The 16,643-nt window shown below is 37.0% G+C and overlaps 1 protein-coding gene across 4 annotated transcripts in view; it reads right to left on the reverse strand.

Annotated features, from left to right (window-relative positions):
• The window catches only part of RNF13 (ring finger protein 13), a 159,149-nt gene that overhangs the window by 47,201 nt on the left and 95,305 nt on the right, over positions 1 to 16,643 (reverse strand). For all 4 annotated transcript variants that reach the window (XM_031663680.1, XM_031663682.1, XM_003894959.3 and 1 more), the window contains exons 6-7: positions 11,938 to 12,028; positions 490 to 595 (exon numbers count right to left, since the gene is read on the reverse strand). In XM_031663680.1, the coding sequence (XP_031519540.1) occupies positions 490 to 595; positions 11,938 to 12,028 (197 nt within the window). The remainder of the gene's footprint in view (positions 1 to 489; positions 596 to 11,937; positions 12,029 to 16,643) is intronic.

Here is a 16,643-nt window from a genome sequence, read left to right on the forward strand (position 1 = left end):
TTTTCCTCTTATTTTTTTACAGTGTATTTTAAAGTAAGTTGCAGGTATCAGTGTACTTTCCCTAAAATACTTTGGCATGCAAATCATTACTCAGTTTAGTAAATTTTTTTTTACAGTTCGTTTTCTTTTGAGGTAAAATTTACATATAATGAAAAGTACAACACAATTGATTGTGTGAATCCAGACAAATGCCATGCATTTTTGCAACCCACATCTCTATCAAGATACAGAACATGACTGTCATCCCCCAAAAGTTCCCTCATACTCTTTTCAGTAAATTGATCACTTCTCTCTAACCCCCCAGAGGAAATCACCATTCCTATTTTTTCCTACTCACATTATCTTTGTTTTGTCTAGAACTTCATATAAATGAATTTATACAATATGCACTCTTTTATGTACATATTGTTTAAATTCTCTCACTCAATACAATGTTTTTAGATTCATCCATACTATTTTTTAAAAATTATTAAAAGTTAATGTACCTACCATGAAAATGACTATTAAGATGAGACAGATGCCCACTATGATAAGGAAGGGAATTAGGTAGTATTCCAAAGGAAGACTAAATTCTGGAACTAAGATAAGGTGGCCCCTAGAAGAAAACAAAAATCAACAATTGAGAATTGAAGAATTGTTAAATTCTGATGTTAATTAAAAACAGGAAAAAATATTTTTAAAAACAGACATATAGACATTACAATTAAATCCACTACACACATTTCATTTTCTAAAATACAACTTCCAATAATTTAAGGAATGCTTTCTACATCTTTAAGTCTATTTTACATATTTTTCCTAATAGCATGCCTATATGATTACACTGTGTAAAGAAAACTAGCCAATCAATACTTACTGTGTCTATCCTGGAGATACGTTATTTATTTATTTTATTTTACTTTATTTTTTTGAGATGGAGCCTTGTTCTGTTGCCCAGGCCGGAGTACAGTGGTGCAATCTCAGTTCACTGCAACCTCCACCACCGGGGTTCAAGTGAGGTAGCTGGGATTATAGGTGCCTGCCACCATACCCTGCTAATTTTTGTATTTTTAGTAGACAAGGTTTTGCCAAGGTGGTCTTGAACTCTTGACCTCAGGTGATCCACCCGCCTCGGCCTCCCAAAGTGCTGGGATTACAGGCATGAGCCACCACGGCAGGTCTAGAGATGTTTATTGAATTTACTAACTGGAGCAAAAGTGTATTTTATATGTAAAATCATGGTAGTACCTTGGGTACCAAAAAGAACCTCCACTTCAATCAAATTACTGTTCATAAGTTCTTCCTATGGAAAAACTCTAGAGTCAGTATTGATAATTATGCTGTTTCCTCCCTATCTGCTTTACATGTATCTGTTGTACCAGGTACAATGGATACAGGTCCTATACTCTACAATTATCTATGAGATACGGAATGAAAAACTGGTCAAATAATTCATAAGAGTTACAGCTTCCCGTATATCCCCCACCTTCTCCACCGCTGGACTGAAAAAAAACTACAGAAATGTGTATGTTGTAAGGTGGGGAACAGGAAATGCTACATGCCTTAATTCTCATTTGTCATTAACCATGTTATTACTGTGACATTATCATTACAAAAATTGACAGGGACCCATGAAATAAAACTGTAATCAAAATAAGCGCATCATGTTGCATGAGGAAATTTTACATGGCATCAAAGCTCTGCATTAAAAATTGACAGGGACCCATGAAATAAAACTGTAATCACAATATGCACACTGTGTTGCATGAGGAAATTTTACATGGCATCAAAGCTCTGCATTAAAAATATCCTTAGTTTAGGGAAGAGTCTGGATAATGTTCAGTAATATGACAGATATGACAGATCACTCCATTGGGTTCACTGTGCTACTAGACTAGTATGGTGCCAGCAAAGCTACTCTGTTATCCACTGCCAGTTAATTTTTTAGGTAGTGAAGTCAGGTATTTCATAACAGAAAGGTTCAATGCGAAACATTCGTTCTCAGTATAAAGGAAAATAAAAACAGATTTACTTTTTTCCTCATACACAGGTGCTTAGGACACAACAGCACTTGAGACAAATAACATGAATGCGACTTATTACTTTCCGAGGCTATTTTTAAATCTTCACGCTATTATTTCTTATACACACACACAAGGGGCTCTATCAAGCTCCAACAAACAACAAAGATAATACCAGTAATTTCCCCCAATAATTTAAACTTTCCAAAAATTGCTACAATTGCTAGAATACAAGTAGCTTTTTACTTCAATCACTTTCCAGCAGAATGGGGGATGACAAAAGGATTCCACACACCTTTGTACAGCTTTGCACAAAATACTAAAGTAACTTATAGATCGTCAGTGTAAAAAAGAAAATCAGCAGCAGCAGGACCTAAGCTGCTCTATTTAATACCATCTCTTCCAGCACGAGGTCAGCCAGCTTTGCAAACAATATCCCTGTTCTCCGCACATACCCTCTGAAACTGCCCTGAGCCAATGGTACTGAGAGATGAAAACATGCTAGCAGTCCTCGCTCTCTGCGCCTCCTCAGGCTCAGCGTCCACTCTGGCGGCGCTTGAGGAGCCCTTCAGCCCCTCATGGCACTGTGGGAGCCCCTTTCTGGGCCAGCCGAGGCCGGAGCCGGCTCCCTCTGCTTGCCGGGAGGTGTGGAGGGAGAGGCGCCGGGGGAAATCCGGCCTGCGCTGCAGCGCTCGCAAGTTCCGGGTGGGCGTGGGCTCGGCCTGCCCTGCACTCAGAGCAGTCAGCCAACGCCGCCAGGCCCGGGCAGTCAGGGGCTTAGCACCCGCGCCAGCAGCTGCAGAGGGTGCGCCGGGTCCCCCAGCAGTGCCAGCCCACCAGCGCTGCTCTCCAATTCTCGCCAGGCCTCAGCTGCCTCTCAGTGGGGTAGGGCTCGGGACCTGCAGCCCGCCATGCCCCAGCCTCCCCACCACAGTCCTGCAGCCCCAGCCCTTGGACTAGCGCTGCCGCCTGCGCGGGGGCACCAGGTCCCATCCAACGCCCAAGGGCTGAGGAGTGCGGGCACGAGGCGCAGGACTGCCTGTCAGCTCCACCTGCAGCCCTGGTGCGGGATCTACTAGGTGAAGCCAGTGGGGCTCCATAGTGGGGACTTGGAGAACCTTTATGTCTAGCTAAAGGATTGCACATATACCAATCAGCACTCTTTCAAAATGGACCAATCAGCTCTCTGTAAAATAGACCAATCAGTAGGATGTAGGTGGGGTCAGATAAGGGAATAAAAGCAGGCTGCTGGAGCCAGCCAGCGCCACCCACTGTGGTCCCCTTCCCCACTGGAAGCTTCCTTCTTTCACTCTTTGCAATAAATCTTGCTGCTGCTCACTCTTTGGGTCCACACTGCCTTTATGAGCTGTAACACCACAAAGGTCTGACGCTTCACTCCTGAGGCCAGCGAGACCAAGAACCCACCAGGAAGAATGAACAACTCTGGACGAGAGGAACAAACAACTCCAGATGCACCATCTTAAGAGCTGTAACACTCACGGTGAAGGTCTGCAGCTTCACTTCTGAGGCCAGCGAGACCACGAACCCATCAGAAGGAAGAAACTCCGAACATGTCCGAACATCAGAAGGAAGAAACTCCAGACACACCATCTTTAAGAACTGTACCACGAAGGTCTGTGGCTTCATTCTTTAAGTCAGCGAAACCAAGAACCCACCAGTTCCGGACACAGTACCACTTTTAAGTATAGGAGCCTTTCCATGAGACCTCTACAACCTCCCTACCCCACAGCCACTAACCTGCTATAAATTAACACTGTTGGGGTTTAGAAGCCAGAGTATTGCATATCCTAAATTCAACCCATTGTAACTTAGTATCTCAGCAGTAGGAAGGCTTACAACTCTCATATTCTTTTTCTTCTCTTTTTATGTTTATGACTTCCTAAGGCACATTCAGCCTTGATGAGATAAATAAATCCTGTCCTATGAGACAAGCCCCAGGGTTGCTCAGAAATAAACAGAGCTTCTAGGTGAGAAGGAGCAAGCTAAAATAACAAATCAGGGCCAGGCGCGGTGACTCATGCCTATAATCCCAGCACTCTGGGAGGCCAAGACAGGCAGATCAGGAGGTCAGGAGATTGAGACAATCCTGGCTAGCATGGTGAAACCCTGTCTCTACTAAAAATACAAAAAAATTAGCCGGGTGTGGTGGTGGGCGCCTGTAATCCCAGCAACTTGGGAGGCTGAGGCAGGAGAATGGCGTGAACCTGGGAGGCAGAGCTTGCTGTGAGCCAAGATCACGCCACTGCGCTCCAGACTGGGCGACAGAGCGAGACTCCATCTCAAAAAAACAAAACAAAAAACAGAACAAATCAGGAAGTCCCAGTGAACTAGGAACTTCCTGTGTGTTTGTAACTACAGAAATGGAATCAATTCCAGAATTTCCTAGTAAGCATTATGCTAAGATTCATATGCCCACGTTCTAAATCTAATATTCTACATATCCTGTTAATGCTCTCCATTAGAAACTAAATACATTTTAGTTTACTGTCAAGATATATTGTGAGGATTTTAAAGGGTCAACAATTGATAAAAAAAAAATTTTGGGCATCTCGCCTGTAATCCCAGCACTTTGGGAGGCCAGGGTGGGTGGATCACTTGAGGCCACAGGAGTTCAAGACCAGCCTGGCCAACATGGCAGAACCCCAACTCTACTAAAAATACAAAAAAAAAAAAAAAAGCATGGTGGCCAGCACCTGTAGTCCCAGCTACCCCAGGGGCTAAGGCTGGAACCTTAGCTTGAACCCAGGAGGCAGAGGTTGCAGTGAGCTGGGATCCCACCACTGCACTCCACCCTGGGTGACATAGTGAGGCTCTGTCTCAAAAAAAAAAAAAAAAAAAAAAGGTTTTGAGCATCTTGAATCAAAAGCTCAATGTACATTCAAGATACTGTTTTTTTCTTAACCAAATCGCTAATGGTGGATGTGGTGATAGTGATGATACAGGGAACTACAACAGGACTACAATGGAATTTGAGTCCTCTGGCTCCATTTCTATTTCTTCTGTCAGCCCAGGTCTCCCACAGCTGAACTTGCAGACTCATCCTTGCCCTAGTCCCAGATTAATCTGTATTTGAGGAAGAAGGCATTTAAACAGCTTTAGGAAGTATCCCACCACACTGCTTCCATGTCCATGCCTAAATACAGCACATGTTATGAGCTCTGCAGCTAAGATTTGATCATTGAAGATCATCTAAGCAACCCAAAAAATAGGGTCTTATTTTCCTTTGTGTGAGTTCCCAGGCTAATTTCAAACCAGCTGCCTAGACTTAAGCTTGATAATAATAACCTGTCTAATTTCCCCATCCTTCTGTTGACACATAAAGTCTTGTCTGTTCTTTCCTGACATCCAACCCCCACCAATCAAACTACTGTGCCTCAGTGGATTTACAGCCACACAGCAGAGCCTTCTGTCCTATAGATCAGCTTTCCAGGCAATATCCTGTATTCAGCCCAACTGCTGGATATTCCCACTATTTCATCTGACTACTTGCTTGAACTTGCTCCTTTCAGACAAAACTCACAGCTGCCTCATTAAACATCTTACATCCCTTAATAAACAGGCTCTGTGCTCAGTCCTGTGTCCCCATTTGCTGCCAGGGCACTGCTCTGTCTTCTTGAGGAATTCTGAGGTAGCATAAAAGCAGTTTAATTTCATTAGAATTTACTAAATATCTACTGTGATGTAGCCATTGGGCCCAGTGCTAGGGATTAAATGTGGAAAAAATAGAATCTCTAACCATCAGAGAGAATACAGAAATCTTAAAGGAACTTCAAGGTTCTTTGTTCTAACTCTTCATTTTCAAAAGAGAAAATATGTCCATGAAGATTAAATACCCTCCCAAAGGCCACAGCCCAGCAATCCCTCCAGTGAACCTCACTACTCACTCTGATCAAAAACAAGCCTTGTCTCTGCCTACAACTTGTAAAGGTTGTATGTTATCCAATAATTTGCCTTCCCTAATAAAAGTTACAAAATGCTCCTAGAATTTAAGTTTTTAAAAGACCAAAATTGACAAAGAACAGCAGTTTATAAAAATATTCCTTGTGAATAAAGAAATGCTAATTGGACCAACTCATTTTCTTCTTGTCAGATTGGGAGGTCATAAAAAGACTGATAATATGTATTTCTGGCAAGAGTAGGGGAAAACATTGGCTTTCCTAAAATGTTGGTGGAAACATAACTTGTTCCCCTTTTTAAAGGGCAATATGACAGTTGTTTACTGAAATTTAAAACTGTTTCTCCTTAATTAAAAAAATTCCACGTTTAGGTACTTTTGCTAAAGAAACATTTGCGCAACTGCACATAGTATATGGTCAGGGATATCACTGTAGCACTTTCTGTAATAGACAAAAACCGGAAGGTAAGCATTAACATTTATGAAGCATTTACTATGTCCCAGGTATTCTTCTAAGAATTTTATTAAAGTGTTTAATCCTTCCAGCAATGCTATATGCTGTAGGTTCTATTACTGTTCACATTTTAATGAGAATAGAGGCTACAGCCCAGAGATAATAAATTTTTTGTTGAAGGTCACACAGCTAAGAAGCGATCAAAGCCAGGATTTGAATCCATGCAGCTCTTACTCCAGAGGTCATGCTTACAGCCAGTGGCTTACTGGCTAAGTAAATTAGGATATGGCTAAACAATGGACTATTGTTAAATACAGAATACATCATCCTTTTTAAGTAGTTAGAAGAGTGGACAGTAGCTAAAAAGAATAAAGTACAATAAAACAGTAATTGATGAATACTTCATTAATATGATAAAAAAATTAGAATCTTACTTGAAGAGGAAAAGAGAAGCTTTCTCACTAAAGGGAGTAAAAAGGGAAAGATGCCTATCTCTACTACTATTTAACATGGTGTTAAAGTTATTACCAATGCAATTTGATAAGGAAAAGCAATTAGAAGCATAAGAATTGGAAAAGAAAAGATAAAACTATTCCTATTTATATGAAAAAACTGCCACCAACAGTAAGAGAATTTAGTCAAATTGCAGGTTATAATATCAACACTTAAAAATGAGCTTTCAGCTGTACAAATTAAAACCAGTTAGTAGAGGTAATGAAAGAGCAGAGTCCACTTATGATAGTAAACAATAAAATACCTTGGCATAAATTTAACAAGAAATGTTTATCTCACATAGATTTTGGACTAAAAAAACTAAACAAAACTGAATACATAAAAACAGAGTTGGCTAGGTGCAGTGGCTCACTCACGCCTGTAATCCCAGCACTTTGTGGGGCTGAGGTGGGCAGATTGCTTGAGTCCAGGAGTTCAAGACCAACCTGGGCAACACGGTGAAACCCCATCTCTACTAAAAATACAAAAAATTAGCTGGGCAAGGTGGTGCATGCCTGTAGTCCTAGCTACTCAGGAGGCTGCAGTGGGAAGATCACCTGAGCCTGGAGATCAAGGCTGCAGTGAGCTGGAGCCACTGCACTCCAGCCTGCGCAACTGGAGTGAGACCCTTTCTTTAAAAAAAAAAAAAAAAAAAAAGCAGAATTAAACAAATGAAAGGACATACCACACTCTTGAATAAGGAGACTTACCCTAAAAATGTCAATCCTTCCTAAATTAATTTATGAATATAATGTAATCTCAATAAAAATCTCATCAGGTTTTTCTGAAGCTAGACCAGTTGATTATTAAATTCCTTTGGAAGGAAAAACTAGAACCCTCATACATTGCTGGTGTGAATATAAATTGGTGAAGGCATTTTGGAAAAAGTCTGGCAGTTCCTCAAAGTGTTAAACATAGAGTTACCACATAATGCAACAATTCCATTCTAGGTATATACCAAAGAGAAATAAAAACATACGCACATGTAAAAATTTGTACACAAATAGTGAAAAAAGCATTATCCGTAATAGCCAAGTTGTGGAAATAAGCTAAATGTCCATCAACTGATGAAAAGATAAACAAAACATGGTATATCCATACAATGGAATACTATCCAGCAATAAAATGAATAAAGTACCAATACATGCTACAATATGATAAACCTTGAAAACATTACACTAAATGAAAAAAAACCATAAAAGAATATTATGTGATTCCATTTATGTGAAATAACCAGAATAGACAAATCCATAGAGAGAGAAAGTAGATTAGTGATTGCCTGGGGCTGGAGTGGATGGAGAAGGGACTGGGAAACAGGAAGTGACTGCAAATGTGTAAGGGGTTTCTACTTGGGATATTGAAAAAGTTCTAAAATTAGAATGTGATGATGGTTGCAGAATTCTATAAATATACTGAGATCACTGAATTTTACACTTTAAATGAGTAAACCTTATGGTATGTGAGATATATTTCAATAAAATTGTTTTTAAAATTTCACTAGGAAGGACCAAAAAAACCCATTGGAATAACTGATGGCTATTTGGAAAAAGATATGATTGGATACATTCTTCAAGCCATATATAGGATAAATTACAAATGAACCAGAGATTTAATGTTAAAAATGAAGCCGTACAAGTATAAATGTGGCTGAATTCCTCTATAACACAGGAGTAGGGAAAACTTTATTAAGACTCAAGACCAACAGCCCAAGGGAAAAGACATTTGATTTTTGGTTACATTTAAAAAAACCCAACACCATAGTGAAATAAAAATTTCAAAATGCAAAAAAAATTGTAATATTAAAAATTAAAGGGCCAACATACCTAATAAAATAAAGAACTTATAAAAATAGGGAAGAAAATGACCAACAATCTAATATGAAAAACTGACCTAGAGATAAACAGCTCATAAAAAATAAAATACAAGTAGTGCGTAAGCATAAGAAGAAAATGCTCAAATGTGCTTGTAATAAGAGAAATACATATGAAAACGATAACAGAATACCATTTCTCACCTATTAGTAAAAATAAAAAAACCTGACAACAACTTTGTTGGTGAGGCTACAATAAAAGAGACACCCTCATAAACTGCTGGCATGACCCTTATGGATGGGAACTGACAATATCTAGCAAAAATACATATATATTTACCTCTGAACTAGCAATCCAACTTCTAGAAATCTATTCCAAAAGTATACTGGCAAAAACATGAAAACACTTAGGCATAAGGTTATGCATTACAGCAGTATTTCTAATTACAACATAACATAACCAATTCAAATGCTGATCAACAGGGGACTGGCTGATTAAACTAGAACATCCACAAAACAAGAGCTCTATGCAGCTGTACAAAAGAATGAAGAATATCTGTATCTACTCAAGGATAAACTATTAAGTCAAAAGCAGGAAGGGGAATACTGTTTATGCAGTAGGATAAAAGACAGGGGAGAGGAGATATATTTTCCTGTATATTTTTAAATTTAATGAACTAAAGAATAAATTAAATCTTTTTTAAATTGTTACTTATAAGGTAAGGAGAGGAACAAGATGGACAAGAAGCATGATACTTAGAATCTGAACTTCTTTGAATATACATTGTTTTACTGATTTTGACTTAAAGTTTATATATAATTTTTAAAATCACACTTGGGGGTAGGGAGAGCAATCTCTAAACTCTGAAAGCAAATGAATCAAATAAACCTGTGTTTTCAATTTATAACATCTGCACACAGACTATTTCACTTATCTTTTAAAAAAATAATTTGCCTTTAGCCCCCAGTTGCTGGGGAGGCTGAGGTAGGAGGATTGCTTGAGATCAGGAGGCAGAGGTTGCAGTGAGTTGAGATCATGCCACTGCACTCCAGCCTGGGCCACAGAGTAACAGCCTGTCTCAGTAATAATAATAATAATAATAATAATAAATTTGAACTTATCTATTATGATATACTCTAAGCAGAGAAAGAACTGTTTTTAAAAAAATGTTGGTACTAGCATTGATATTCTTCTTCTGAGTCTGTTGTGTATATACTCTACAATTAGAAAAGACAATATATTATTATGTTGGTGTCTTTCAGCATAGAAAAATAAAATACCCATTTAAGATCAATAAAGTAAAAATTCTAGGCTCTTGAATTTAAATTGAAAGCAACAGTATACACTCATGATTTACTGTATTTTTAAAAGCCATATATATTTCCTAGTTCTGCCCACTGAAAGAAAGAGAGGGGGCTTGAGGGTAAAGTAGGTAGTAGATAATAAATAGACAGATAAATAGATAGGTAGGTAGGTAGGTAGGTAGGTAGATAGATAGATAGACAGATAGATAGAATAGATCTTTATGTACAGCTCTACAATTCCTTATGAACAATTCTAAAACCTAGAAAGCTTTAAAAAATAATGTTTGCAATTCATTTCACAGTCAACTTAAAGTGAACTGACAGGAAAAAATAGCCATATATTCATTGCAGATACATTAATTTGCTTGATTATGGGGTGTTGCCTCAAATTCTATTTGGAATATTATTTAACTTTTTAAAATTTAAACATTTTTCAGTGCCACAATATATCTGTAGCCAAGAGGTGGGATAAGAGAGTTTGTAAACTTGTATTCGCCTGGAAAGGGTCAAAACATTAAGGAAATAAAGCAAGTTACAAATTATTATGTACTGTATGGTTCCATTTTATGAACATGTGATCACTAATTAATGTGAATAATCAAATATGGGGAAAAACAAAGGTTTTTTAAAAAACAGTAGTTGTTAGACAATAGTGTCATATAGAGACTTGCACTTTAAATGTTTTATATTTCAATTTTTCCATATTTTGCTAGCATCTATATATTACTTTTTAATTTTAAAAAGTATGGTTTTATAATTAAAAACAAAGAATACTCTTTAAAATACATATTAAAATATATAGAAGTATTCTAAATGGGGGAGCAATATTGAGGTAAAAGCAAGTACTAATTCTCCTCTCTTTTAACCAAGCAAACATGGCTGACAAAACACAACTTTGCGCAATTGTTTGTTGATACAACTTCCAAAATTACATTCCTTAACGTACTGTTCTGAGCGTATAATATGTGAACAGCATTTTAAATATCAACACTGTAGTGGGGAACTAACAATAACAGTAAACAGAAAACCCTGCCCTATTCTTTTTTATGCATTTTCAAACACAAATGTTCATGGATTTCTTTTCCCCCTAAATAATTAGAATTGGATTTCATTGTGCCAGTTTCCTCTTTTGGCAAATGTAGATAATAAGTGATAATAATAACAACCACTAGAGGGTTGTTGTGAGGATGAAATGGATAACAAACATAGAAGTCTTACTTTATGAGTCCCCAGCTTTGCTAAATGCTGAATAAATATTAGCTGCTTTTATTATTATTATTATTATTATTGGTGTTCCTCTTAGACAAAAGTCTGTTCTGGTCCACTACGTTTTGGGGATCTGTGTCATAGAAGAAGTTCTGAAGTGTTCATTGTACCATTTTCTCTATGTTTTCTATATTAGCTGAGACAGCTGTGCCTCAAGTTAATTTCAGTCCGCATGTTATCTTTGTAATGAGATTATTTTGTGGGGGTGGGGGAGAAGAGTTTCATATAAAAGTTTTCATTCAAATCAAACTTCTAAAACTTGAAAATTGACTTTTTGTCTTTGTAAATGTTAGTCACTTAACACAATGTTTTGGATTCTGTGTTTATAATATATAAAATATCTTTTAGTAATATACAAACATTTCTTAATAGAAAATGTCATATAAACATAAATTGCATTGTTTTAAAATACTAGTAGTTTGATTAAACTGTAAAATGAAAAGTTATTTTATCATTTTAGCAAGAAGGGTGACTTACTCTCACTAGCATGAATACATTTTCAACATAATCATACAAAGAAAAAGTAGTAAAATACTTTAAAATACTACATCTTAAAAGCATAATGATTTAAAAAGGGATAATTTGGCACTACAGAGTTCATTCTGAAACATAATTTTGATTACAATATTATATAATTCTACCTTAATATAAAGAAGAATTTTAAGCAACATGATTTTTTATATCCATTACTTACCCTTTTTCATATGTGAATTCATCTTTCAGAGAATTAGCTGATGATTCACCAATAAAGACAGATGGAATGTCAATTTTCTTTAGTACCTCAACTGTATAAAAGAATAATAAAATTATTCTTAAAAGCCCATACTTAGTGTACAATCAACTTAACTTTCTTCATAATAGCAGCAAATGCAACTGGAAACAATTATAATCAACTTTAATTGTCTATTGCTTGATTTTCCAGATTGCAGATTTTATTCATCATCAAAATGGTTGAGAAACATAACATTTACAGTAACAAAGCTAACATTTTGCATATATACATTACCTGAATTCTCTCAATAGTCTATGAGATGCAGATATAATTTTTATTGTTAATATTTCCATTTGATTCTTCCTCTCTAGACATAATTTGTTAGAGAAGAAAGATGAGGAAGAAATTTTAGGTTTTCTTCCCACACATAACTTAATTCCTAAATGAAAAAGAGAAAAAGCTTCTTTTACATACCCATTTCCACGAGAGGTATAAGCCAGAGAATATAAGAAAAGACAACTTCACAACAATCTAAAAAGTAATGCCACACATCTCTGGCTTTCCAGACTGAAAGGCTGACAGGTGTTGAGAAAGGGAATAGAGTAGGAAAGCTGGGTAAATTTCTACTTCCTCATAAGCCTGGCACTCATGGCAAAGCTTTGTGTTTGATTGGTATCTTAAGATATTTGACTCTTCTACCCATATTCAAAACCAAAATCAAATGCCACCCAAAAAGAATTTTGTAAAAATTACCCATTACTCAGGAATAGAAATAAAAACAATCCTCTTAATGTTGCTAATAGAAAAAGCAGCCTCATTATTAGCTGTGAGTTAGTTTAACACATTTGGCTTTAGAGAAGGCCCATTTGTTTCCTTTTTATAGTTTTCAAAATAACTTTGTTCTGCATTTTAAAAACAATGCATATTCATTTGCATTTAAAAGAGGGGGAGGCAAGTAAAGCAAAAGAAAACAAAACAAAACCATAATCCTTCCCATCCAAGGACAAATGTTTTATTTGAAGTAATAGGCAGTTCTGTAAGTTGTGACAAATACGTACAATTATAACCACAATCACAGTTAGGATACAGAATGTTCCATCACCCACCAAAATTCCCTCATACAGTCAACCCCCCCCCAAACTTATAAATCACTGATCTATTTTGCTGTTATTGTTTCATCCTTATAAAGACAAGGTTTAAAATCTTGATATCCTTGGTAGAGTAAGTTTTTTTCACTTCTAGATTGTTTTATGCAAATATAAACATTCAACTCTCACACATTCTCTCTTTCACACACACACCCCTCCACACACACACACATACACACACACACACACACACCAGAAAAAAAACAAAAACATGTAAGCCCCAAAGCCCAAAGAGGGCAGAAACAAAAAATATTAGTCAAGAAATATTTAATCACTACTTTTATATCAATGTGATCAATACAATTTTATTTTTTAACATCAATGTGATCATATAATTTTTAAAGTGTAAGCTTTTTTCTACACAATGATACAGATCAGACATCCTGTTATGTCAATAAATACAGATCTACCTCATCATTTATTTTTATTTTTATTTTTTTTAGAGACAGGGTCTCACTAGGTTGCTCAGGCTGCAGTGCAGTGGCTATTCACAGATGCCACCATTGCATACTACAGCCTGTAACTCCTGGGCTCAAGTGCCCCTCCTGTCTCAGCTTCCCAAGTAGCTGGAGCTATACGCATTATTTCATTTTTTTAATAGATGCAGAGGTATTGTTATGCGACTATACATATTTTTCATATTTGGGAGATATTTTCTATCTTGCTAAGATATTTTCTCTACCACATATGAGTTTAAAGCTTATTTTGATACTTAAAACTTGCAATTATATACCCTGTGTATGATATTTTATTCTTTCATGAAGATACTATGACAAACTCAAGGAAGAACTTTTGGCTTGTGACTACTGGCTAATAATATTGGAAGTAACCTAGCTTCTTTGAATTATGATATCTAAAGAGATGTATGTAGAAAGCTCCTTACTTTAATAAAATGATTAAGAAAAAGGGAGAAAATATTGTAAGCAAATATGAGGAACCATTTTGAAAATGGCAACATTATCTACTGAAAACAAAACTAAATATGTTTTACTTCACAAAATACTTTTAAAACACTCTACTTTATTTTGATCTGTAAAACAACTCTGTGAGGTATATACTGCCAAACAAAGATAAATTACAATTTGAATGACCCAGTCCCAACGTCTCCAGATTCGTATACCCAATTGCTCATTCAATATCTCCATTTGATTTCCTAATAGATGTTTCAAACAAAGTTTCTCAGTTGAACTCTGAATGTCTCTTTTCCCTCAATTGATCAACTCTATTTCTCACCTCTGTAAGCAGCATAGACATTCACTTAGTTTCTCGGGCTAAACATCTTGGAGTCATCCTTGACTCCTCCCTTTCCCTTACTCCCTATACCAAATCCTGTCAGCTTCAAAATATAGCCATATTCCTACCACTTCTCATTACTTTAACTACTAATACTCCAAACCACCATCCCTCTTGCCTGGCTGCTGCAGCAACTTTATAAATCTTCTCTGTTGGCACTTTTGCTCATCTTTCACCTTCAGTGTTCTCTCCAAAGAACAGCCAAAGTGCTCCTTTTATAAAATATGTCATATTACACAGCTGTTTAAAACCTATTCATTCATTCATTCATTCATTCATTCGTTCATTCATTTGGAGATGGAGTCTCGCTCTGTTGCCCAGGCTGGAGTACAATGGCACGATCTCAGCTCACTGCACCCTCCGCCTCCCAGGTTCAAGTGATTCTTGTGGTTCAGCCTCTCAAGTAGCTGGGACTACAGGCATGCACGCCACCACGCCTGGCTAATTTTTTATATATTTAGTAGAGACGGCATTTCACCATGTTGCCCAGGTTGGTCTCGAACTCCGAAGATCAGGCAATCCTCCCACCTTGGCCTCCCAAAGTGCTAGGATTACGGGCCTGAGCCACTGCACCCAGCCTAAAACTTACTTAGAATAAATTCCAAAGTCCTTATCATGGCTGATAAGGCCCATCATATTTGACCCCTGGCTCCTTCTCTAACTTTATCCCCTGCCACTCCCTCCCTTGTTCACTAATCCAGCCATTGTGGCTTTATGCCACACCTTGGAAACACCAAGCATGCTTTATCTTCGAGTTATTGTACTTGTTGTTCCCTCTCCTTGGAATACCCTCCTTCAGAAATCTGCATGACTCAGCCACTAACTTTAGATCTGTGCTCAAATTGCAATGCCTCACAGAAGCTTTCTCTGACCACCCTATATAAAATAGCTGCCTTCCTTTCATCTCTATCATTCTATATCCCCTTACACTGATATTTTTCTTCATAGCATTTATCACTACTTGACATTATAGCACATCTATTTGATTACGTGTTCATTTCTTCTCTCCCACTCTAGAATGCAATAAAATGATAATAATCACAATAATAATAGCTGAACAACCATTAAATTATTACTATGAATGAGGAAGTCTTCTAGATGCTTAACAGGCCTTAATTCATTCAATCCTTATAGCAACTAAATGACTTAGGTACTATCATTATCCCAATTTCACAGATCGGAAAAACTGAAGCATATAGATATTAGGTAACGTATCCAAGGTCATACAGCTACTAGGTGGTAGAGCTGGGATTCAAACCCTGACAGGCAGTACCCAGAAAGTACTCTCTTAACTACTGCACTCTACTACCTCAATGAAAGATATGAAGGCAGAGCCTCTGACTGCATCATTACTTGCTATAGTCTCAATGCCTAAAACAGTGCACACTAGGCTGTCAAAAAGCATTTGCTGAAGGAAGAAATCAAAGAAAAAAAGGAGAAAAAAATGACCCAGAGATATACAGTTAGATATTTGCACAGTTTGGACTCAAACCTGAGGCTTCTTATTCCTTATCTAGGTTCCTCTCACTCTGCCATTGCATGGGTTTTCTCATATACCTTCTCTCATAAGATTTTCACAAACTCGCCAGGTCAAATAATTATTAAAATTATGCACACTATTATAGATGAAAATAATGGGCTTATAAAGATTAAGTAACTTTCCTGAGGGTGCAGGTACCTGGCTCATATATCAACTAGTCTGTCTTAGAAAAAAACACATATTTCCCGTTTCTGAAGTTGGTGTCCTTCCTACCACTTTCTGCTGTCTCCTAAAGATAAAGAATGTTATTGGCCCACTGAATTAATCCATTATTTCTGGCTAAAATAAAAATTGGTATATTCCTCATGTGAAGCGTCAACAGGAAGGGGCTTTTAAAACTTCCTTTTGTTTCCAGGCATTAGTATCTCTACTTAGTATACGATACCAGTATTCCTAGGGAAGGCCTTGAAAAGAGGGACAGATACAAGCCTCTTCTGATAAATCCATGCTTTTCTTACCTCTACCAAGTAACAGTAAAGATGAAAATGGTAAACATCTTTACAACATTTGTCTCCATACATATAAAATGTTTAAACACACGGGCAAAGATGGAGCAAAATATCATAGAAAATAATCTAAGCAACAAAGTCAAGAACCAAAATTCTGAGCAGTCTTTGAATAACAACTCAGTTGAAACATTTCCATGGAAACAGCAGGCTTATATGGTTATGTGCTACTTTTAATATTGAACATATTTCTTTAGGAGC

This window comes from Papio anubis, chromosome 2, assembly GCF_008728515.1.
Source record: "Papio anubis isolate 15944 chromosome 2, Panubis1.0, whole genome shotgun sequence".
Lineage (NCBI taxonomy): Eukaryota > Metazoa > Chordata > Mammalia > Primates > Cercopithecidae > Papio > Papio anubis.